A 24,351-nucleotide genomic window follows, 5' to 3' on the forward strand; every position below is an offset into this window, starting at 1 on the left:
CATGACTTTCCCTTGGTGAATCCATGTTGACTGTTCCTGATCACCTTCCTCTCTTCCAAGTGCCTTAAAATGGATTCCTTAAGGACCTGCTCCATGATTTTTCCAGGGATTGAGGTGAGGCTGACCGGTCTGTAGTTCCCTGGATCCTCTTTCCTCCCTTTTTTGAAGATGGGCACTATATTTGCTTTTTTCCAGTCCTCAGGGACCTCCCCCTGTTCCCACGAGCTTTCAAAGATAATAGCCAATGGCTCTGAAATCCCCTCAGCCAACTCCCTCAGCACCCTTGGGTGCATTGCATCCGGCCCCATGGACTTGTGAATGTCCAATCCTTCTAAATAGTCTTGGACCCGTTCCTTCAGCACTGCGGGATGTTCGCCTCCTTCCCATTCTGTGCCACCCAGTGCAGCAGTCTGAGAGCTGATCTTGTCTGTGAAGACAGAGGCAAAAAAGGCATTGAGTACCTCAGCTTTCTCCACATCCTCCGTCACTAGGTCGCCCCCTCATTCTCTAAGGGGCCCACACTTTCTCTAATCTTCCTCTTGTTGGCAACATGCCTGTAGAAACCCTTCTTGTTCCCCTTCACGTCCCTTGCTAGCTGCAACTCCAATTGCGCTTTGGCCTTCCTGATTTCATTCCTGCACGTTCGAGTAGTGTTTATATAATCCTCCCTAGTCATCTGACCAAGCTTCCACTTCTTGTAAGCTTCTTTTTTGTGTTTAAGTTCGCCAAGGACATCTTTGTTAAGCCAAGCTGGACGCCTACCATATTTGCTATTCTTTCTGCACATCGGGATGGTTTGTTCCTGTGCCCTCAATAAGGTCTCTTTAAAAAACAGCCAGCTCTCTTGGGTTCCTTTCCCCCTCATATTAGCCTCCCAGGGAATCCTGCCCATCAGTTCCCTGAGGGAGTCAAAGTCCGCTTTTCTGAAGTCCATGGTCCGTATCCTGCTGCTCTCCTTCCTTCCTTTCGTCAGGATCCTGAACTTGACCATCTCATGGTCACTGCTGCCTACGTTGCCACCCACTTCTACTTCCCCTACCAAATCTTCCCTGTTTGTGAGCAGCAGGTCAAGAAAAGCACGGCCCCTAGTTGGTTGCACCAGCACTTGCACCAGGAAATTGTCTGCATCACTCTCCAAAAACTTCCTGGATTGTTTGTGCTCTGCTGTATTGCTCTTCCAGCAGATGTCAGGGTGATTGAAGTCTCCCATGAGAATCAGGCCCTGTGAACTGGAAACTTTCCCTAGTTGAGTAAAGAAAGCCTCATCCACCTCATCCTCCTGGTCTGGTGGTCTGTAACAGACACCCACCAGGACATCACTCTTATTCTTCTTGCTTCTAAGCTTAACCCAGAGACACTCAACTGACTTATCTCCAGTTTCATACTGGAGCTCAGAGCAGTCATAGTGCTCTCTTACATACAGTGCAACTCCTCCCCCTTTCGCCCCTGCCTGTCCTTCCTGAACAGTTTATACCCATCCATGACAGTGCTCCAATTGTGAGAGTTATTCCACCAAGTCTCAGTTATTCCAATCATGTCGTAGTTTCTTGACTGTGCCAGGACTTCCAGTTCTTCCTGCTTGTTTCCCAGGCTTCTTGCATTTGTGTACAGGCACTTGAGATAAGTAGCCGAGTGGCCTACTTTCAAAGTATGAATCGGGAGGCCTCCCCTGCTGCACCCTCATTCTTCTGCTTCCTTGTGGTGTCCCTCTTCCCCACTAACCTTCGGGCTTAGGTCCCCGTCCCCCGTCGAAACTAGTTTTAAAGCCCTCCTCACTAGGTTAGACAGCCTGTCTGCGAAGATACTCTTCCCTGTCTTCGTTAGATGAATCCCGTCCCTTCCTAGTAATCCTTCTTCCTGGAACAGCATTCCATGATCGAAAAATCCAAAGCCCACCCTTCGACACCACCTGCGTAACCACGCATTCACTTCCCCAATGCGACTGTCCCTACCTGGGCCTTTTCCCTGAACAGGGAGGATGGACGAGAACACCACTTGCGCTTCAAACTCCTTAATCTCTTTTCCCAGAGCCACATAGTCCGCAGTGATCCACTCAAGATCATTCTTGGCAGTGTCATTGGTGCCCACATGGAGGAGCAGGAAGGGGTAGCGGTCTGAGGACTTGATAAGTTTTGGCAGTCTCTCCGTCACAACCCTAATCCTAGCTCCAGGCAAGTAGCACACTTCTCTAGTTTCCCGGTCCGGACGGCAGATGGATGACTCCGTCCCCCTTAGGAGGGAGTCCCCGACCACCATCACCCTTCTCTTCCTCTTTGGAATGGTGGTCGTGAAACCCTCATCCCTAGGAGAATGCATCCCTTGCCTTCTGATCAAACGGGTCTCCTGATGATCCATTCCCTCTGAAGGGTCCTCCAAATCATTCTCTGCCATAGTACTTGTGCAGAGAGGATGAAAACGATTCCTTACTTCTATCTGCATGGTGGGCACATGGGTTCTCTTTCTTCGGGAGGTCACATGCTGCCAATTTTCTTCCCCGTTCTTCATTTTCACCTGCCCAGCCTTCTCTGAATCTTCCTACGCTCTGCCTGTGCCTGATGGAGAAAGACATTGTTTTCTGTAATGCACCGCAGGGTTGACATTTGGGTCTCTAGTCCTTTAACCTTCTCTTCCAATAAGGAAACCAGCCTGCACTTGGTACAGATGAAGTCATCTCTGTCCTGTGGGAGGATCATTGCTAAAAGTATTGAAGTGTTGGTCCTAAAGCTTATGCCTCATGAACCCCATTAAAAGTGATGATGATTGCCCCTTGATAACCACTTTTTGAGATCTCTATTAACCAGTTCTTAATATTTTTGCATTGTATTTTTAAAGATGAATTTAAAAAAAAAATAATTACATTTTTTCCATTTATGTTTTTGAGCGTTTTGCACTTCAATTTAAAAAAATGAAAATAGTCTGGATGGTTTCATTATTGTTTAAAATCATTTTCATTTCAAAGTTCCTATGCGCTACCACAAACTTTGGGCTGCAGATCATGGAGGGAAATGTGTTACTGGTTCAAAAAAACAAACAGTATCCATTTACATTACATAGAAACGTTATAGATAGAAATATTTTTATTGAAGTTAGGTTTTGTGATAGTTTGTTCATCATCCGAGCTTTGGACCTAAATTGTTTGGCCACTATGCATTTAATTTGTCCAATTAGCCATAAAAAAAAAAATCAGATATGCAGATACATAGGTGCTTGTTCAAGCACACAACACTGGACATTTTTATGGTATTCCTTTGGAATTCATTAGTTAGTGTTGTATGGGGCACTGTAGGAATAAAGTGCTATGGAAGCACGAAGCATTCTTCTTCTTACTGGGAATTTAATAACATGGTGTTCTGCGTTTGGTGGTAAAAGGATGACACGGATATACAGTAGTTTATTGCAGCTACAGAATGAGGTCTGAAGGCTAGTCAAACCATTGGTTTAATGTTTAGTATTGGCCTTGTGTAATAGAGACTAGGTGCCTGGCGGTTAGCACACCTAGTGCCACGTCTCAGTGGGCAAGCCTCGCAGTCCTGGCCCTTTTTAAATCAGAGGTATAGTGAGGTGGGTAGTGGTAGGGGAAGCTGGACCCGTCTTCTCCATCAGGTCCAACCCAGGGCCTTAGGAGGATCAATAGTGTATGGCCCCCCAAAGGTGCCCTCTGAGTAACCGCTCTGGGTCACTTCCTGCCATCTGCTGTTGTCCCCCAGCTTCCAGTCCAATATACTAGTAAAAAGAAAAGGCAACTAAACCATCAGCCCCAATCGGGCTCAGCATACATTCTTAGTCCCTCCAAGAGCCTTCAGGTTAGGTCAGTCCTCCTCCCCAACCTCCCCTTCTGAACTGGGTCGCTCCTTTTTCAACCTTTTCGCCATACTTTGCAGGGCTGGAGGGAGCGGCTATCTGAGGCCCAGTCCTACCCTTGAACCCTTTCCAGCCCAGTGTGGGGTTTGTAAACCCCATATACCTTTTAATTCTTCACAGAGCACAGCTACTCATTGCAGTAGTAGCATATCAAATATTAGGAATCTTTCATTTTTACACACAACCAGCCTCCCCAGAAATTTCTACTCAGATCAGCACGTAAGATGTTCTGTTTAATAATAAGGGTGTGGGAGCTGTGTGTTAAGAACAGTGTAATACCTCAACTCCTGGTAATCCTAGTCCCTTCTGAAGGTTCCTGGTATTTTAAACTCCTAGTAACAGCAGTGCTGTATTAACATATATATACTTATGGTTTGGTCCTGTCCTCAAATATGCACATGCATATCATGAACAGATGACTATTCAAAGCTTTGACATTTGGGTTAAGTTCAGATAATCATCCAAAATTTCAGATGTTCAGCTAGCCCTTGGGAATACCTCCATCAGCTCATAACACCCTTCCACCAGATTTCGGTTAGGGTGCAGTTTGACCATGGAAAATCAGACCCTTACACACCAGTGATTTGTATTACACCATCTGAAATGGATGGATGAGGAACAAATTTCTGGTGTCCTAATTATTCTATCACGTAGGGTCAGTGCCCGCACACTACCACCTTTACCACGTTGAACAGCTCGGCTCAGCACAAGGCAGGAGGCTGTTTTGTGGGTGGATGAATGAAGGAATCAAAGCAGCAATATAGTTGCCAGTGCCTCAGCAGAGCTGCCTCTTTAAATGCAAAATGGGTGCCACAACCTAGATTCTTTCTTGTCAGAAGACAAATTTATGGCTAAGAACAAAATAATCTTTGTCCCTATTACTCAGGCTTTATGCAGGATTCATGCACTGCTACTCTGCTTATTTGCAGGCTTTTTTTTTTCTTTCAAAGGAGCAGGATTTGTCCCTAAATAAATGCAACAAGTCATGATTAAAATTCAACAGTAATATATTAAAGTATGTAGGCCATGGGAAAAGAAGAAGGTGCCTAATTCATACATAAAGCCAAGTTTAAGACTAGCTAGTATATCATTTCTGGTGCACATCTAAATTGGAAACTACCTACAGAGAAAATGACATTCCAGAAAAGTAGATGCTGAAGACATTTGTTGCAGATTTTGTTAAATTATAACCTTTCATCGAGGTGCATTACTTTAACTTGAATTAACATTTTAAATGTATGTTTGGAGAACAGGGATAGGGGCCCTCACAGACAGGTGGTCTCTGTGTAGAATAGTCATTTCGACAGGTGTCACTGTGCAGAACTAATGGCAGTAGCCGTTTTTTCACACAGAGCACCATGAATAACTACGCTATCCTGTGAAAGCTTTTTCTATGTTGAATACACCTCAAGTGCTTGCAAAATTGCATTTTAACAGAAGTAACAGTTCCATGGATTTCTCAGCTGGGAAGCACATTAAATCAGAGCTGAACAGAGGCTCCACAACCTATTTTATGGTCTTAAAAATGTATGTGTATATATATATATATATACCCCTCTCCCTACAATTAAAGAATATCAGTTCAGAATATAATCTGCAATTGAAAGAATAATAATACAGAAACAAAAACAATGTTTCTTTCATGAATTTTGACAAACTTCTGAGAATTAAAGGTGAAGTGAAAATGAAAAGTAGAAAACAGGTTTGCAATGCTCCTGGTCTTCAGTAGATGAAACTTAGTGGCAAAGTGAACACATTTTAATTTGGTGTGGCAAACAGTGATAGGCTGAACTGATTCAGTGTACCCTAGGAACTAGTAAATTCTTTTCTTTATTGAGACCAGCATGTTTGGATTTGTAGGCATGAATTTAGGGACTTGATAAAAGCCTTTGGCCAACATGTCCAATTTTTCGGTGTTCAATATAGACACACCGAAAAGGCTTCACTTTTCACTGGGCTGGTACTCGGCACTGGCTGAAAATCTGGTCCCTTTAACATCCAAGCATGTCCAAGTAGAAAATATAAATAAATAAATAAATAAATAAATAATACTTAGGTAACACAAACACAATGGTCAATTTAACAACGGTTTTTAATTTTTAAGCATGGGAATGGTTGAGGCTATTGTATCCAGCGATAAATGTCTCTGCAAAATCAAGATGATTCTTCCCTTTAACCCTTTCAGTGCTTTAGTGTATTGTACATGATCCCATGTGCTCTACCACAGCTCAGTTTTGTTCTGACACCATAAGAGTTTCTTCCCAAAGGAATCATGAACAAAGATTATGATGTTTAAAAGTGGTCGAAGGGGGGGATGAGATTCCAGTTACTTCAAGAGGATATTTAGTGCCTCCAAGAACTGAGGCACTGAAAATCACTAGTTATTTTTGAAAATGTTGGCCAACAGTCTATGTTCAGTAGGCCGTACAGGGTTCTGCCATCACTTTTGGTACAGTGGTCACTTCAAATGTCATACTTAACAGCCATTATCACAACTGGTACCAAAATACAATAGTTACTTCTTATTCCAAGATTAAAGAAATTATATAGTAATTCACATGCCACTAGGTGACAATTGTTGGTAAATGCTTACCTTTAAATGGCAGCCTGTGTGTGCATATAATGTATTACTACACACCACCTGTTTACCAGCAGACTGGCTGTTTAAACAACAGTATTTTACACAAGGGAGAGACTTGCAGCTTAAATGCTTAGCAACTTACTTCATCATAGTCATCAGTGTGTCTTGAAAGTAGGGAATAAACCCAAAATATTAGAAATGATCTGATTGAATTGTGATAGGTGTATTTGGAGTGAGAGGATGATGGGAATTGGTTTCTCTCAAACACGCGCCAGTTGCTTATGCTAACTGCCTTTGAAGGGCTGCTTGAGGAAGAGAAAAGAAAGGAAGCATTATAAACTAGTTACTAAATTGTATTGAGCAATTATCTTTTTGAGACTTCTGGACATGTGCATTCCTTTGAAGTTATCTATCTGTTTGTTCAACCAGATGCCCTATAGCCCAGCCACTGACAGCACCTGTTTAGCACATGTTTGATTTCATTCTGTATGTGTTCTTAGCCAAAATAAAATAAGGAAGAGATTTTTGGTTGGTGGTGTGTGTGAGAGAGAAATTTGACATTATCAACTTAGGGGTAAATTGCAGATGATCTAGTAAACCATTCTAACCCAGACTCTTTCTATTGCTTGCCTGAAAGAGAAACCTCACACTAGTACACTTGCATTTTCTAGGCGTATGTCACATGGGCTTGTTTGGCTGGAAATCCTTAGAATTTGGAGTTGCTTCTGTCACTCAAGGCTTTTGTTCTTTTGCTTTGATTGCTATCCTGGCCTACTTGATTTCTTTCAGTCCCAAACTTGTCCAATACACCATCTCAGAAAGTGCTCCTGTCATATCTTTCACTATTTGGAACAATGTTTGGATTTGGGAGAATGAAGCTTAGGGACTTGGGATGAGATTTATGTCAGACATGCAGGAAAAAAGTAGCTAAATTAGGAAGTGGAGGGACCTTCTGGCTTTATTGTATGTACTCTCTTTAATTCCTCACTTGATAATTCTGGTTGTGTCAGGAAGGACTCCATGTTCAAGTCCTCTTGGGCCAGTCTACAAAGAAGCTCTGACTTCTTAAAATCTTCTTTCTATTCATTACCCAAAATTCTTCTCTGGAACTAGCCTATGCCTGGCAAAAATATAATTCCCAGTGAACTTTAGGAATATCAAAAAAGTCTTCATGTTTGGTGACCTTATAACAGAGGTGAAGCTTTTTAGACCTCTCACAGATAACATAATGACTTCAAGGCTCTTGACAAAAGTAACATCACTCAGCTCAACTACATGTAGAAAAATTCCTATATCTATATGACAATCTCACTTGTCCTCACCTTCTCATCTTCTTGAGAAGATATGATCAAAATGTGCAGGGCAACTCACTCTGTGCAAGCCATTGTTATAGATGGCTAACTATTACTCTGATCCAGTAATCATCAAAATCAACAAGTCCAATTGACTTCTGTGGATGCTGAATTGGCCCTAACTTTCTCCTATCATTTTTAATGAAGCAAATGGGATGTTGACCTCACTTCATCTTATCTAAAGAAGAATGCAAAATATGTCTCATTATTACATTAATGTCTTCCTTACTCTTTCTCCTGCCCCTGTAAATAGGGTTTTACAGAGACATTTCTAAACACGTGGAAGACTTCAGTCAACAATGCTTCCCCACTTTGCTGAATGCTAACGATGCCAGTTTTCTCCAGCTCTTTCTCTGTTCTTGCAACAATACTGTTTTCCTCTCCAAGAAGAGTTTTTTCAGTGATACTTTACTAGCCTTAAATTTCCCAACATTTTTAGTTAAGTCATGCATGGAGGGTTTTGATTTACCCTTTCCTGTTTTCCCTCAAAAAACCTACATTAACACTTACACACCTCTAAAAATTCCCCTTCACCAACAATAAATATTCAGCCTCCACCATTTAAGCACTGGAAGAAAGAAATTGCTACCCCTCTAATGGAGAAATAGCAGTAAGAAAAGGCTTTGCACCATTTTATTTCACCTAGGATCTTTTACAGGTTATCATTCCTTGAGTGTTTCCACTCATTCCTGCCTTTCTACGATCACTTCCTTAGTCTTTTGCCTTCCTTTCTTTCCTTTAGCATATTTCCCCCTTGTCCCTATTTCTAGATCATTTCAGCAGAGAACCTAAGATCCTGAATGGATGTGAAGACCGAAGTGCTTTTAGCAGTGGTTCCTTATGTTCAGGGTTGTGGATAATTACCTATTCTTTTTGATGCAGAAAGTACTTATGGCTGTAGCCTCAGATTCTTGTCCGTAATTATGCTCTGGTCAGACTGGGTACATAAAAAAAAATCTGTTTATCTTTTTGCTTAGCCCGTTGCTGATGCAGCTAAAAGCTGATGTCCAGTATAATCCGTGTTTATTAATTATATTAAGGAGGATACAAATGTGTTTTAATTTGCATAGGCATGTATAATAACCTCCCACCCAGAACACAGGAGGGAGGAAACCCTGTGTGTAACCTATTGTTGAGTTTATTAGGATTCTACGCAGTTGCTCTGCTTTGTTGTTTCTGGGCTCGGTAGCCATACACGAAAAGTGCCTGTCGTGACATCCCAGGAAAGAATAATGTGAGCAAGTTGTGCCTAAAGGTAGCATTGCTGTTAAAGAGGATCTTTTCCTCCCTGCCCCAGCTGGCGTGCGTGCATAGGTTTGGGTGAATTTGTGCAGTTATCTGTGGCTTACACATGGGAAATAAATTTTCAACAGTAATGAATACAAGAGACTCCCAAGGTTTTGTTGTTCTTGATGAGTCTGCCAAGCAGAAGGTATAACTTGACCTAGCCTCTTAGTCTCCTGGTTGGCTTTGCCAATTTGCTTGGGACCCCTATCTGTGTGTTTAGAAATGCATTTGATACTGCCTGGAACTAATTCTCCCTCTCAGTGGGGGGGTAGCGGGAGGTTCATGTATATTGCTCTGTGCTAACAGCTATAAGTAGTGATAATTAATAGCTCCTAACTGTTTAATCAGAGTAAAATTTTAGACCATGTCATATGTGAATATTTTTATTTTTTCTGGATGATTAAATTCCCTATTAATATGTTGAGTCAGAAGATCTTTCCTATTGTGTCTATCTCGGCGGGGGGGAGGGGAGGGGAAATGTTAGTATCGTTATTATCCCTCTTTCCCCCTCAAGTCCCTTTCTCTACTCATTAACTTGGCCCAAAGACATTTTCTGGTAGCAGCAGAACAGTAACATTACAGTGAGCTTCCTATAAGTCCTGCGCTGTCAGTGATAAATATGAATCAATCGGCCTTTCCCCATTCAGTGCTGCCGACATGCTGTTTTTGCCTTTCCATTTATTCCCTTATGTCTGTGGTCAATCACTTCCAAGATCAACCCTGTCGGCTAGTGATACTCTGTAATTCAGGAGTGCTATACAGAGTCCTCTGGTCCTGAGTGCAAGACAATCAACACGTGTATGCTAGGGTTGCCCCGTCGCAAATGACATACTCCATTGTTAGCAATTATAGTGTTTTCCTCAATGCAAGTTGAATTGTATCTCCGGTTTCCTTTTTTTATGTCCCTCTATCTCTTTCTTTGCTGTCTCAATGTGTATATCTCTGTTTTCATTACACATATATATTTCCCTTGTCAGTCTGTTTTCAGCTGTCTGGGTCTGAATCGGTTTGTATATGTGTCTCTCTGTGTGCCTACCTATCTAGAGAAGAAAATTAGTGGATAGGGGAGATGGAATGGTAGATTCAAATTTTCTCTATTAAAAAGAGTTGCTGGGGGAATATGCTTTCATTCCTCCAGGGGTGTGGATGGTCTGAATAGCAGTGAAACTCTGTAGGTTCCAGTGTGGGGGAAGAGAACTGTCCACAGAGAGTCCATGCTGGGAGACTGTAACCCCAGCATGGAGAAGAGCAGTGGGATATATGCTGGCCCATAGAGGGACATTATGAGGTGGGATGTGAGCAGTTGATCTATTCATTATATAGCTCTATCCGCTTACGGGTTGTAAGTAATCATCACAGAAGGGGCAAGTGGATGTCCTAACCCTTTCTTTCAGTGGTGGGGAAATATTCATCCTTTATAATCCCTGAGTAGGTCCTCAGTCATAGGGGATTTATTTAGTGTGTGTGTCACGCTAGTTAGATTGGAGGTGGGGGCAGGGCGGCGTTTAGTATATGGTTTAACATCAGTTTGTCAAAATCATCATAATTCATGTGAGATACTGTTAGAAAGGTTAAAATGTATTAGGTAAGATGATGATACTTACGTTCATGTGTGATATATATAATGGAAGTTATGGATATGTTTGATATATCAGCATTTCAAATGGTGCTGTCTGGGTAATGACTCAGACAGGATGGCTGCAGAACAATAGCCTGCTTAATGGCCCATTGAGGCACTCACAGGTGCAAGGGACCCAGGGGGAGAAGTCAGGGATATACCTGATGAGGCACCAAGACTGGCCCATGTGGCTCTGGACTGCATTTTAGTTTCTGTAAAACTCCACAAACAGCATGGCCAGGGCCAGGAGGCATATAAGGCAGAGGCCTGGGGAATCCATTTTGTCTTTTGTTCCTGTTCAGCTACAGACACATACCTGCCTCTGGATCAATTCACCTGTAACTGAACCAAAGGACTAAGACCCATCCAGATATTGGATGTATGACAAAGGAACTGTACAAGCCTACAAACTCCACAATTCTTCTAGAAACCTGATGTGTATGGACTTTTAATCATTTGTATGTATCTGATTACTTTAAGCCTTTAACATTCCTCTTATGGTTTGTTTCTTTCTTTTATAATAAACCTTTAGTTTTAGTTACTAAAGGATTGGCTGGCAGCGTGGTATTTTGGGGAAGATCCAAACTCGTATTGACCTGGTACTGTGGCTGACCCTTTGGGGTCAGAGGGAACCTTTTTAGTAAAGAGCATAGAGTTTGAATAACTGGTCTCTTTACTGGACCTAGTGGCTGATTGGGAGCCAGAGACTGGAACGCAGTAAAGGGGGCTGTGTGTGTTAGTGTACTGGTTTCTTGATAACTGGTTTGGGGGAATCAGAAGCACAGTTTGTGGCTGGTTGGGAAGTCTGGTTTCAGTGCCACCCACCAGCACTGGGAGAATCTGCTTCCTTTTTACAGCCTGCCCTGACCTTGGCATTCTCAGGTGGCTGCCCTACGCACGGAAGAGTCACAGTATGCACAAAGGCTTCCATTCAAGCTTTGTGGTTCTGCTTTGGAAGCAATGGAGTATGCTGCCAACTTCAATGTCAGGTTCCACAGATCCAACTTGGCTATTCCCATTCACCTTATTAAGGGACTTGTTAAAGAAGGGGCTGAGCCTGGTGAGCAAGTTGGGATGCAGGAGAAGTCACCTTTAAAAAATCACACAGGAACAGATCCTGAACTTTTGTAAATGGGTGCTGCTCAGTTGAAATCAGTGTAATTATTCCAATTTACACAAGGTGAGAATCTGTGCCTTAAACTTCTATGCCTCATAACGTTTTACCTAGAGACAGAGAAAAAGCAAGTGGTGTTTTCTATAAGATGAACATTGTATTTTACTCTCACTCTCTTGTATCTGAGTTGCAGACATGCCTATTTTTCCTTGGAGAAGGAACCCTGAAAAGTGTGAATTTCTCTGTTAGGTAATTAACTTTCAAATCAATAGAAGAGATCTGAAGACTACCACAGGGCTGGTATAAAACGTGAAATGATTTTTACTTAACAAAGGAGTGTGAATGAATAAACGTGTGACAATAGGAATTGTCAGACAAGGACTCGGAAAGCATTACAGGCTGATAAAGGCAGAACAATTCATCACAACAATAGTATCTTTAATTCCTGTTAATACCATACTGCAGTGTTTGAATTATATTTTGATTTTGCTATCAAATGTATCTGTTCATACATAAAACTAAGTAATTTTAACTGCTTACAAAAACAAAGTGCAGCCATGTTTAAATGTAGTGTCATGTTTAAACAACGAAAAGAAAAAGATGATGCGTCTTAATGAGTGGAGTACTGGAATCACCCTAAACTTGTGGGACCTTAGGGCAAATTATGCTTGTATGACTCTGAACTTCCTCATCAAAGTTTTGGACAATAGTCAATTTCTTTGGTCACATTTTAAATTGAGATTTAGTTTATAAGGGCTAATAATTATTAGTAGATGTTCTAGAACATGATTAAGCAATTATTTGATCGTTTGTCCTCTGTAACAACCTGAATGTTACCTATAACTATAGCTTATAACCGTGAATAGCACTTGCTAGTGTTGTAGCATAACCATCAATCATATATGCTACTCATAGCAATAACGTGCTGATAAAAGGTTAATAAATGGTTAATGGATGTTATCAGCCATTTATAAACAGACCCTCAATGTAAAGTGAAACCATTTCCTCTCTGAATTCTTCTGCATTCTTCTCTTTCCCATTTCTCTGGTGAAAGTGGTATCCTGAATGCAGTCACGACAGTTGACAAGGAACTGAGGAAGAACACTGCTTTTAGCTTGGGGCTAGGAGGAGGACTTCATTTTTCTTGTTTTCTCAGTAACAGTCTTTTGTAGCTTCTTCTAATCACAACATCTGTCTTGAGCCAAAGGAAAGCTCTTCTCAATTCTTGGGCTAGTGCAAGGATGAAGCGTCCTTAGGGCTTCCCAGTCTAGTGAGCTTCCAGGTTCTGTTGGTGGCATTTTGGATTGGTAGAGCAGAGGGAATAAGCTGTTGGTAGATACCTTCCACAGGTGTAGTGATGCATTGGAAGAGTAGGAAAAAGATTTCCTCCCTCGGCCTCCATAATGAAAGACATGTTGCATTAATATTGGCCAAAGGGAAGAGGACTCATAGAACCACAGGGTTAGAAGGGACTGCAAGGGTCATGTAGTCTAACTGCCTGCCAAGATGCAGGATTTGTTGTGTCTAAACCAAGAGTCATCAGTAGGCAAACCTCGGGCCAAATCTTGACCACTAGATACTTCCAAGAGACCCCACAGGCTAATGCCGAGTTGGTGCAGAACCATGCTCACTCCCCCATGCAGGGCCCTCCGAGCAAGCGGCAGGCGACTGGGCTAGGCTGGGCTTGGGCTGTGGGGAGCAGTCATGTCCCTTGTTCAGCCTCACTGGCACCCGCGCAGGCATGAGTGTGTGAGCGGCAACATTGGGGGGGAAGCCACGTCTCCTCACACCCCCCATGGGAATCCTGACGTGTCTCCTCTACACCCAGCCCCTCCAATCAGAGAGTGATGGGGTGTCACATGCTCACTGTGCAGTCCAATCAGAGGGCAGCGCTGTAGGGATCCTAATTCAAATTCTTTTCTGCTTGTCGTGGAGACAGAAGGCCTGTCTGGGCCATGGAGCCATGACTCGTGGGCCCCGGACCCTACTGGGCAACCCAGCTGGTAGTGCCGGATGGAGTCCCGCAGCATCCTCTTATGCTGAAGCACCAAGCATGGCAAGGCCCCTCCCTGCAGATCCCGCTTTGATCTTGATCTTGTGCCATCTGCTGTGAACGGTCCCAGGAGCCCCCCACCCTGGGCTCAGGGTCACCCCACCCCATCTCCTTCAGGTTCAGTCCCCAGAGACCTCTCCATCCCCTTTCAGCCTCCTGCCGTGACTGGCCTCTTTCCCTCCCCAGTCTGCCTCAAGTCATCTGCTTCTGCCACATTCCCAGCCTCCTTCCACCTCCCCAGGGCTGCTATCTGGAGTCTCCTTGGGTCCCTCTTGCTACCCGGAGCTTCCTTCTTCACCTCTTCTATCCCAGCCCCCAAAGGGACATCACACCACTAGCTGGATCATAGTCCAATAGCTTCACTTCCCGGCTCCAAGCTCAAAAGTAGTCTCACACACTCAACACATACCCTGCTTTGCTGCCAAGATCCCAGTCCCCTCTGACCCCCATCTCTGCTACTGGGCTCACTGGGGGCACGGAGGAATGTTGGGGGGGGGCGGGGCATGAGCAGCAACACCAGGTGCATTTCCCATTTTCAGTTTAGGGAAATATGGTCACCCTATTTACCAGGTGGAGAGCTGGCCGATGATCAGGGGCTTTTGGGGGGGGGTGTCATTGAGCGGGATTAGGGATGGGGAGCTAGGTAGGTGGCAGGCAATCAGGGGGTTATATGCCAACAATAGTTTTATTTAACAAAACGAAAATTAATTCTTTTTAAACTCAAAACAAATTCAAAACTTAAAACAGTTGTCTGAAAGTGTTTTAATGCTAAGATTTGCATCTATTTGACATTTTATCTATGTACTTTCTCCAAGTCTCAGATTTACTACATCTTTCTTGGAGATTATTTTTAGGTTATACAGTGGTTTGATTTTATTTTTCATTTAACACACGAAAAATATAAAAATACACAGCATTGTAGGTGTTTGTTGAACAGGGGCCTGTGTAGTGTGAACAATGTTTCTCTGGAGCCTGGACCTTGGCTTTACCTTGACCAAGCAATCTGGACCTTGACAAAAAATAATTGACTACCCCTCGCCTAAACCATCCAAGACAAGTATTCAGTTTTCTTCAAGGTTTTCCTGGAACAATATTACTTATGTGCTCGTCAATGAGTCTGGCCTGTCCATGTTTAGATTAAATACAAACCTTATAAAATCATACACAGACCTGATTTTTGCCCCTCGCTCCTCTTTTGTGTTTCAGTGAGTGAAACTTCATTATGTATTCAGAACAACAGTCATTCTGCAATAGAAATGGAGCTAACATCACTAGATGTCTCCTTCAGGCATTTTCATCAGTAGGGGCAAAGGAGGGACCCTAGATTCAGGTTTCTCTGGAGCTGCCTTTTCATGTGTTACTTAGGAAACAAAAGTAGATTGGGAAACAGACTTTTTTTACTGCCTTCAGCAATGAATAGCAAGTATGCAGATGGGCAAGGTAAATTGCTTCAAAATTTTTTCTATGCATCACATATTGATGCCAGGTTCTAGCTAGTTGCTGAGAGTCAACATTTGATTACACAAAGAATATATGTGATGAATGATCAGATGTGGGCTTTCTCTTCCTTAAATAAGGCTTGATCCTGCAAGATGCTTCAGCTCCCATTGATGACACTTGAGGATGTTCAGCATCTTGCAAGATCAATCATAGTCTGCAAAGATTAATGGAGGAAGTCATAGGAAGGAAGTCTTACTTATCTAAGCCATCTTCATTGGTGGCTCACTATGAACTTTCTAAAATCTATTTCTGTCCATCAAGACCATTTCTGAAATTCATTGTAGTGAGATACATGGAACTGCATAAGAACAAAAGACTATGCAGAAATCTTCGCCTCTGAGAGAAGCAGCAACTCCTTTGCAGGAAGGTCCCTATTCTTGGGATCCAGGCAAGAATTTTCAAACAGCTGACATTTGCATCTAATCTTGCAAACCCTTGCGCACATCAATACTTCTTATTCTCATGAACACTCTCATTGACTCCAGTGGGACTACTCTTGTAAGAAAGAATTTCAGAATTGGGTCCTTAGAAGACAACATTCTGCCCTGAGTTACACTTGTGAAAACAAACCCACTGTAGTCTTTGTAGCTACATGAGTATAAATCTGGCAGAATCTGGACCAGTACTTGTTCATGTTGGAAGAAGACCAAGATTCTTAACACTAAGAAAGAACAAAACAGATGAGCCACTTTTTAAAAAAAAAAAATTCTCAGTGTATTTGATATCTGACCTTCAAAAGGACTTGTGATAATTTAATTCAAAGATGTGCTGTCTACATGCTCAGCTCTTCATTTTGCCAGTGTAACTGAAAGAAGGGAAAACAATGAAACAAACACTTTGAGCTCCCAATGAGAGAAAAGAATGCTGGCAGCCTTCCCCCTGCTATCCTGTTAAATGTATCTCTATTTAAATGCAAATTATCGTCTGACACTGCCAAACAAAGTCATGTAAGGGGAAGCAGACAGACTAGTTAAAGTTCTTTAAAAACGACTTCTGAAGATGCTGAATCACATTTATTTCCAGGATGGATGGAGCTGGGTGCATGAATTTTTAGTTCCATACCAAGAAATCATGTTGGTGCCAAAGAATTTGAGATGTAGAGTTTTATTCATACGTGGAGCTTTCAAAGATCCCAGCATGCACAGAAGTGTAGCAGGATTCATTGGTTAGAGGTCACCTGTCATGAAGCCTGAAGCTACTGTTATCTCACCACAGATGTTACTGAGGCAATGAAAAATCCAGTGGGTTCTGTAAGTATAGAGCAGGCATCGAAGTCAGAGAAGGGAGTGGGGCGAAGGGGGAGAGGGGGGAGACTGAGATCTCATTCTGCTTCTGGGATATACAATTAACAAATAATCTGCTATGTATTCTAAGAGTTTAATAGATGTAGCCACAAGACTTCCATTAGCTCTCACTGACCATCTTCTCCAAACTTAGGGCTAGAATGTGACATTAGTCACAAATTTGATGCTGCTAGGTATGATGCATAAACTGCACTGTCTTAGGAGTAACTCTGGGAGAAGCTGTGCCACAGAGACATGCTGTGAGTTGCCTTTCCTTGCTGGCTTCCCCCTCACTCTTGCATCAGCAGCAAATTACAACACCCTCTGCAATGGCTCGGTTGCATTGGCTAACAAATGTGCATGTTGTATATGGAATCAAGATTCTGCCCTCCTGCTCTCTGGTGGTGGGAATAAGCAGGCTTACAAATATCCACTTTGTTTTATAAGCCTGGATCTAGGTGACTCCTCTAAGAGCGTAAGGGGGGTTCTTACTAGTCCTTATTCAGTTGGATGGGCCATGGACCTAGTCACAGTTGAGTCCTGATTGAGAGTCTCTTCTGTTAAAAGTTTTCCACATTCACTGTTTGCCTCTCCCTCTTTTCTAATTTCCAGTGTCATAAATCAATTTAGATTTATTAGCTTTCTGCACAGTGCTCCAGTAGCCTCTTAATAATAATTATCGTTATTACTGATTAAAGTTGCATTATTCATGCCAGATGGAGTCCCCATCCTGTCAACCAGAATAAGTTTGCATTAGGTAGTTATTATGTGTTTGTGATCTAAATAAACAGATGGTAGAAACTGACAGGAAATTATATGCTGATGATGTCAGCAATAACGCTTCCCAGGCATAATTGCTTTAAATGAACTTCAGTACAGCAAAGAACTGTTCCTTTTAACAAGGTAGTTGGCACACACAGTGTAATTACTGTACAATAAAATCAATAGCGCCGTCAACACCATAGATATGTCAGAGTGGTAAAAGTTGGTTTCAAGAATGTAATCCTTACGAGCCTTCTGCATTTATGTGAATAAAACACCATCTCTTTGCCCAAGAAGTTAATGTATTTGGAATAAAAAATTGCTCGGTTAGCCGAGTAAAGAACTCTTTTTCTTTTGGGGTTAATATTTCAGGATCCAGAGTCTTGGCACAGGGATGTGTCAACATTCCCAAAGTTTGTGTATACAGAACAGTATTACAAGTTAGTGCTATTAACACAATCATGGAAAAGCTCCCATTTATTTTAATGGGCTTCTGGATCAAGCTCTAAATGGAAGTTTGTTTAATAGATTTTCTCAGCAATATTTTGTGAAGAATAAAAGACTCGTCAAAAATGAGGATAGGTTGCTTTGGGGAGAAAATAATAACCTAATTAACTGACAAAGGCCTTTGTCCTTTAATAATGCTTTGGCCGTATTTCTTCATTTGTCACTTAGTTGCTTTTCTTTATCCCCAGAAGTTTGTTTGTTTGTTTTTGTCCTGACTTTTATTTTCTGCTAAGGTGTTCAGATGTTTTTGTGTCCCATTTCTAGTAGTGACATCCATTAGTAACGAGAGGCTGGGTGGTCCCATTAGGACAGCTAGTGTAGACTATTATGTTAACTGCTTGGGATAGTTAACAATGAAAATATATTTAGATATTCTCAGTTTGGTTTTCTCCTCTGTATAGCAGCATCTGTTCTCAAGATCCGCAAATTCAATTTATATATTTAAGAAGAGGTAGTAGAGTTAGGATATTAAGCGTCAACATAATGAGGCTCAGCCTCATATGTTTAACACACAGGGATGGCTACTTAACTGGACTCTGTTTTGCCAAAATTTCAACCCTGTTTGGGCATAAAAACCCTCATATCACAGCTATAGGAATCACTGGAGGTCCAAGATTGAAGAGAAGCTGAGTTTCTAATTTGTCTCTGTTTTTACTACCCTGCAGGTGGACGATGCCACAAGTCATGCACAGGTCGATGTTGGGGACCCACAGAAAACCACTGCCAGAGCTGTAAGTATGGGAAGCTAGAGTGGGGCGAAAGGAGTGGGGCAAATTGTAAAAGGGATTCTGTGGTTCCCATTTTAAAGGGATATTGTCAAGGTTTTTATAAAACAGTTTTAGCTTTTTCACTTGTATAAAAGCCTAAAAAAAAGACTTTTGTTTTTCCTATCTGTGCTTTCTTATATAACCATTTTTGTTGCTTTTTCTGTGCTTCTAGAGAAACTTAAGCCAACATGCTTCTTCTCTTCTCCGTTTGTGTGTCTAAGTAGGGCATTATCCTGGGGAATATTAACTGCTACTTCAGAATACGTTGGAACAATCACAGTAACAATTTGGCAAAACTATGGGCTTGATCCGGAAATCCTTACTGAAAACCCTATTCTGCAAGGTGATGAATTGGCTCCAAAATCCTATTAATTTCAGTGGGAATTTAAGGATATTTGTCCCCTTGCAGGATTGTGCTCTTGATAAGGCTCTCAGGATGTGGTCCATTATATGTAGGTCCTACCCAGATGGCTAATAATGGATATTGTTTTAAAAAAGTTCTTACCATTTATCTGGTAGATTGTTTAGAATATCTGTCTGTGTGTCATGTTGTGTCTGAAAAAATGTCACAATGGAGATAAGTGAATTTGATCATAGAAAATAACCATCTTGAAAGAGAGTCTTACCTTATAATATTTCCAGGCTGACTAGATAGACAGACATGTAGCAAGAAGCTAGGCAGCCCCAACATCAGCAAAATGTAAAAGGAGAAACAACTGAGAATGCACACCCGCAGTGGCTACTTAGGACCTAGCAGGAGCAAAAAATCATAACCTATTGTTTCTTCCCACACTCCCCATGAAGGACTATCTTTATTTGGAGGTGTGAAGCGATCCTTAGATGCTTTTTAAAAATTAATTAATTAATTTAGGTTTACTTAGCGTTTAAAACCTGTATACACCCATTGGGCTCACTCTTTCCAACTCATTCCATTCATTTCCACAAGTGAGCCTGTCTGCTATGGTTCCGTTTGTGCTCTGGATCCAAATGCTGTAGATATGAGCAAAGTACTTGCAAAAGTAACCTACCAACACATACATGATACCTGATTCTGTCATCAACAGTATCCACCTTTGTTTAACTGGATTCATTAGAAATATCATTACTACTTTCACACATTTGGGACTACCTCCCTGCAAGCAGTTGCAAGAAATTGGAAAATGCAAATTGTTTTACAGGAGATTTTAACAAGAAAAACAAAATGAGTGTTCAAGATAATTCTCTACAATGAAGAAAGGGGTCCAAATGACTACTCTTGAGTGCTGTACCATGACCTCTGCACTACGTAATACTGCACCAAGATTTGACGTCACTCAGAAATGTCTGTATCCAGATTTTTATGGATCTCAGCTGAGTAAACCATTCTAACTCCACTGACTTCAGGTGCCTAGAGTTTTCTGTTCTGTCTGAGTCCACTGCACTGAGAAGAATCACATTGACTGCTATCAACCATAGGGATGCACTTCTTATATTGCCACCCATAGTCTATTCTTCTGTGCAAGATGTGAATGCAGTAGGTGATGTCCCTATACCGGTTACTTGCTTCTGGTTCAGAAATTTCTTTGTTGACCATACTGTCATGGTCTCTTCAATCACTCTGCCAAAGTTAACAACTTCTTTCCCACAAATACACCAGCAAAGTCTTCCACTTCAGATGGAATTTGACCTATGTCAATAAATGTGTTATTGGCCAGGCCATATTATAGGAATAATTAAATAATGCATCAGGTACAGTGGTGTTAGGAAGAGCATTGTTCTTTGTTCTGGCCAATGGATCATGCTGGAACTCCACTTTCATTTCCTACACCCTTTGTGATTGCAACTGAAGAAGTTACTGCTGAAAAAAAACCCTTAAATTAAGGTTTCCCACTCAACCACATGGTGAAAAAGCCCTCCAGGCACTATCATGTATTCAGGCAGGTTCCTTTCTCTGTCCTACGTATGACTGTGTGTCTATCAAAAGTATTTGTGCCCTAAAAGCCTGGATAAAAATCTAGATTTTGAAAGCCTTATTCAAGCCTTTGAACATTTGGTTGTTTACCCATTGCTAACCCCAAAACAGATCACTATAATTTCATTGTAGGTCCTAATTCCTGCAAGTAAATGATCTAACTGTGCATCGTGTGGGGTCCTATTAATTTCAGTAGCACTTTGTGGGGCTGCAGGAGTTTGTGTTGCAGGATGCGGGTCCTAGAACTCAACTGCTAGGCAGAGCTGCTTTGAGATAAGTAAATTAATTTGATGGATTAATGTAGTAAAGGCAGGGAGAATAAAAATTATCTGCAATGTTGCTCTGAAGTTGAAGCTTAGCAGAACTATTCAGTAGGTTTGCTATTTGGAGTGACAACCATCTCTCTGTTTACAAGGACTGAGAACACATATCTGAATGCTAGGGATAGACTAAGAAATAAAAGTGGCTATCAAAATAATAAACAATGAAAAGGGAAATTTTTATCTAGGCTCCAGAAAGATCTAATTTGAAACAGCAACTGTATGCCCTTTTATCTTTCAGCACACCAGAATAGTTCTCTGATGATCAGGGACTTCAGTTATTTTATCTTTCATATTTCTCTATCCCCCATGACCTAATGTGACCATTGGTAAGCACTTGTTTTTTAAGGTAAAAACTGTTTCATACTAAACTGGTGGTGAGGACTTTTTAAAAACCTTTTGTGCGTTTTGCACTAATAGGGGCATTTATTGCTTGGCTTTTGTTTAGTCATAAAAATGTCCAAGTAGGGACCCAAATCAAAACACAGAATCCAACCAACACCACACTACTGTTACTTTGATCTCTGCTTTTAAAAAAAGCACTTGAATTTTCAGTCTGATGAATGAATGGCATCCAAAAATAATATCTCATTCCCAGTTTGTAACGGACATATTTTATGTACCTGAGCGAGTATATCTGAGACTACACATCTTTCCGATGTATTCAGGAAAGCATTTCAAAAGCATAAATATTTTGTTCCTGGAAACAGAGCTCTGCATTTTAATAATTTCATTTTTAAAATTGAGTTGCTAAAGCAAAAATTCTAATGAGCCTCCCTCCCAAATTAAGATTTAGATTATTTTCCATGGAAAAGAATAACCAAAAGATCTTAATCCTTGTCTTTCATTTCAAACTACACAAGGGGAAAATGCAACAGGATAGTTTTGTTCTTGAATGAATATCATCCACCTAGTCTGCTTCTTGTTTTCCTTCCATCTGTTTATATTTAAGTCTTTGGCACATCACCTGTATCTATATAAATGTAGCATGTTCATTTACATGTTTGAGTACAATTAAGTACAGTTTCGTTAATAGGTAAAGAAGGGATCATTTCCAGATGTGGTATTGTGCAATTAACTCATTTTCTTATCACTGAAAATATTAGTAGATATTAGCAACAAACATTTTCAAACGTAGCTAGGGATTCTGGATGTCTCAGTTTCAGGGGAGCCAATTTAGCAGGGTGGGTTGGATTTTCAAAAAGAACTGAGCCCACACCAAATTAGAAAAACCCCAACCCTCTATAATGAGATACCCAAAAATCTGGGCATTCAAAAATCGCTACTCATTTTTGAAAGTCTTTGCTTAGTCTTTATTATTCTATCTACTCTTGATGTCTGCCTTGTTTTTCTTCCCATATGAAAGGAAATTGAAATTGCTATACATTTAATACATTATTTTATTAGAATTGGTGTTTCTGGCTCTTTAAGAAGGAGCAGAGCCAATTTACCTGTGACTGATCAGCTGACCCCATTTGAGCTTTAAAAGTGTGCACCGGGGCTAAGGTAGGGAAGACCCATTAAGGAGAGCCTGAGAGACAATCAGGAAAGGAGAGAGAGTGTGGACTTGGGGCTTTCACTGGTAATAGGGAGCCCTGGATAAGCTAGGACTGCCAGAATTTCCTGGGAGGGGAGGCAGAAGGAACCTGAGAACTAAAGGTGGAAAAACCAGTGGAAGCTGTAGTCCAGGGTTTGTTGAGGAACTTTGTTTTCATTGATTTGACTCAAGTTTGGACAATAAAACTATATAAAAGAGACTGTGGGACTGGCAGTGAGTCCTTATCAAGCTGGGGAGAAGCACTGCCTTGTTACAGAGAGATTATTCACATTTTCCTAAAGAGATGTAACTGCAAGAAAGCAGAACAATCTTAAACTTAATACAGTTTAAACCTATGGAATGCAAGGGCAAATAGGCCTTCTATCAAACCTCAAATATAAACACACATGTAAAGGGATGTCTGGGGATGTGTGTAGAGGAGTTAGTCCCAGGTGTAATTGTATTTACAGTCTTTGTGCAACAAATATTGTTTGGAAAAAGAAGGTGCTGATGCAGTAAATACCCACATAGTGCAGTGAAAATCAGGCAGGAGCTGGTAGGGAAGAGGGAAAGCTGAACCAGCAGTCTAGATCAATCAGGGTAATCTAGTGCTTTTGCCAGGAGGCTGCATCTTTAATTAAAATCCTTGTATTTCACTAATAACTTTGCATGTTCATAACACTTTCTTATTGATTTTGGTTACTTCCCATTTTCTATCCATCACAGGCTTACAGTTCCCTGACATAATGTGAAATTAAGGGAAACATTAAGATAGATTGATTAATTACACATTTGTGAAATGAAACAGTCATATCAAGTGGAAGGGAAGGATGTTATCAACCAATATCATTGTCATTTATTTATTATTTGTATTACAATAGTGCCTGAGAGCCCAAGTCATGGACCGGGACCCCATTGTGCTAGGCACTGTACAAACGTGGAGCAAAGAGACAGTCCCTGCCCCAAAAGAGCTTACAGTCTAAATATAAGGCAAGAGTCAACAGGTGCATATGCACAGAGGAAGTAGTATCAGATGACAATGAGACAGTATTGGTCAGGTTGTGGTCTAAAAGCAACTGAGAAGTAGCACCCTCCACTCAAAAAGTCTGAATCCCCATTTGCATGTTTGAGCACGAATTTGATGTTATCCCCCTTACTTTGCAAACTGGTTCTCAGTCCTGCAGTTAGTTCCATACAGATGGACCCTTTGCTCAGCACGGACGAGTCTGCCTTAGATGGTCTGACTGCAGGCTCAGGACCTGGATCATTATTAGCAAGTCTCTCCTCTCAGTTTCACTGGTGCAGCTTGGAGGAGTACGTGGGCCTATTCTTGGTAGAGCGACCAAGCGTGTGGCAGCTCCTGTGACACCCGTGCAATTGGCAGTCCGACTGTGCCTGCCTGCAGTTCATCCTCCAGCTGTGCCTGCCTGCAGCTCATCCTCCGTCTCAGGGCTGAACTGCTGGTGGGAGATGCAGTTGCACCTTTGGGTCACTAGAGCTTGCTGTGGCACCTGCTTCCCAAGCACCTCGCTGCCTTCTGTCCCACTGCTGCCCAGCCGGAAGGAGCAACGTGATGTACCAGCGTCCAGGGAAGCGAGTGTCTGCAGCAGAATAAGGGAAGTGGTGTAATATTGGTGCAGGCTCTATGATGCTTGCTAGGGGTACCATGGGTTGTGAGGCACCTCGCCACTCCCTGTCCTTAGTGGGGGGAAGCCTTGCCCATGCGTGCTATGGGGCTATTCCTCAGGGCCACCAGCCTTTGGCAATGCAAGCACTGCCTTGCAGGCCCTGCTCCCTCTCCACGGGTTAAACAGACACACTCCACCCCCCGGATCTTCCCAGCGTCCTTCTGGCATGC

General features: G+C 41.8%; 1 protein-coding gene across 10 annotated transcripts in view; it reads left to right on the forward strand.

Moving 5' to 3' along the window:
- The window catches only part of ERBB4 (erb-b2 receptor tyrosine kinase 4), an 885,692-nt gene that overhangs the window by 621,855 nt on the left and 239,486 nt on the right, over positions 1-24,351 (forward strand). For all 10 annotated transcript variants that reach the window (XM_067548716.1, XM_067548717.1, XM_067548721.1 and 7 more), the window contains one exon: positions 18,584-18,649. In XM_067548716.1, coding sequence (XP_067404817.1) covers positions 18,584-18,649 — 66 coding nt within the window. The remainder of the gene's footprint in view (positions 1-18,583; positions 18,650-24,351) is intronic.

Source organism: Emydura macquarii, unplaced genomic scaffold (genome assembly GCF_026122565.2).
Source record: "Emydura macquarii macquarii isolate MOO-44397 ecotype Brisbane River unplaced genomic scaffold, CSIRO-AGI_Emac_v2 contig_1253, whole genome shotgun sequence".
In the NCBI taxonomy this organism is placed as follows: Eukaryota; Metazoa; Chordata; order Testudines; family Chelidae; genus Emydura; species Emydura macquarii.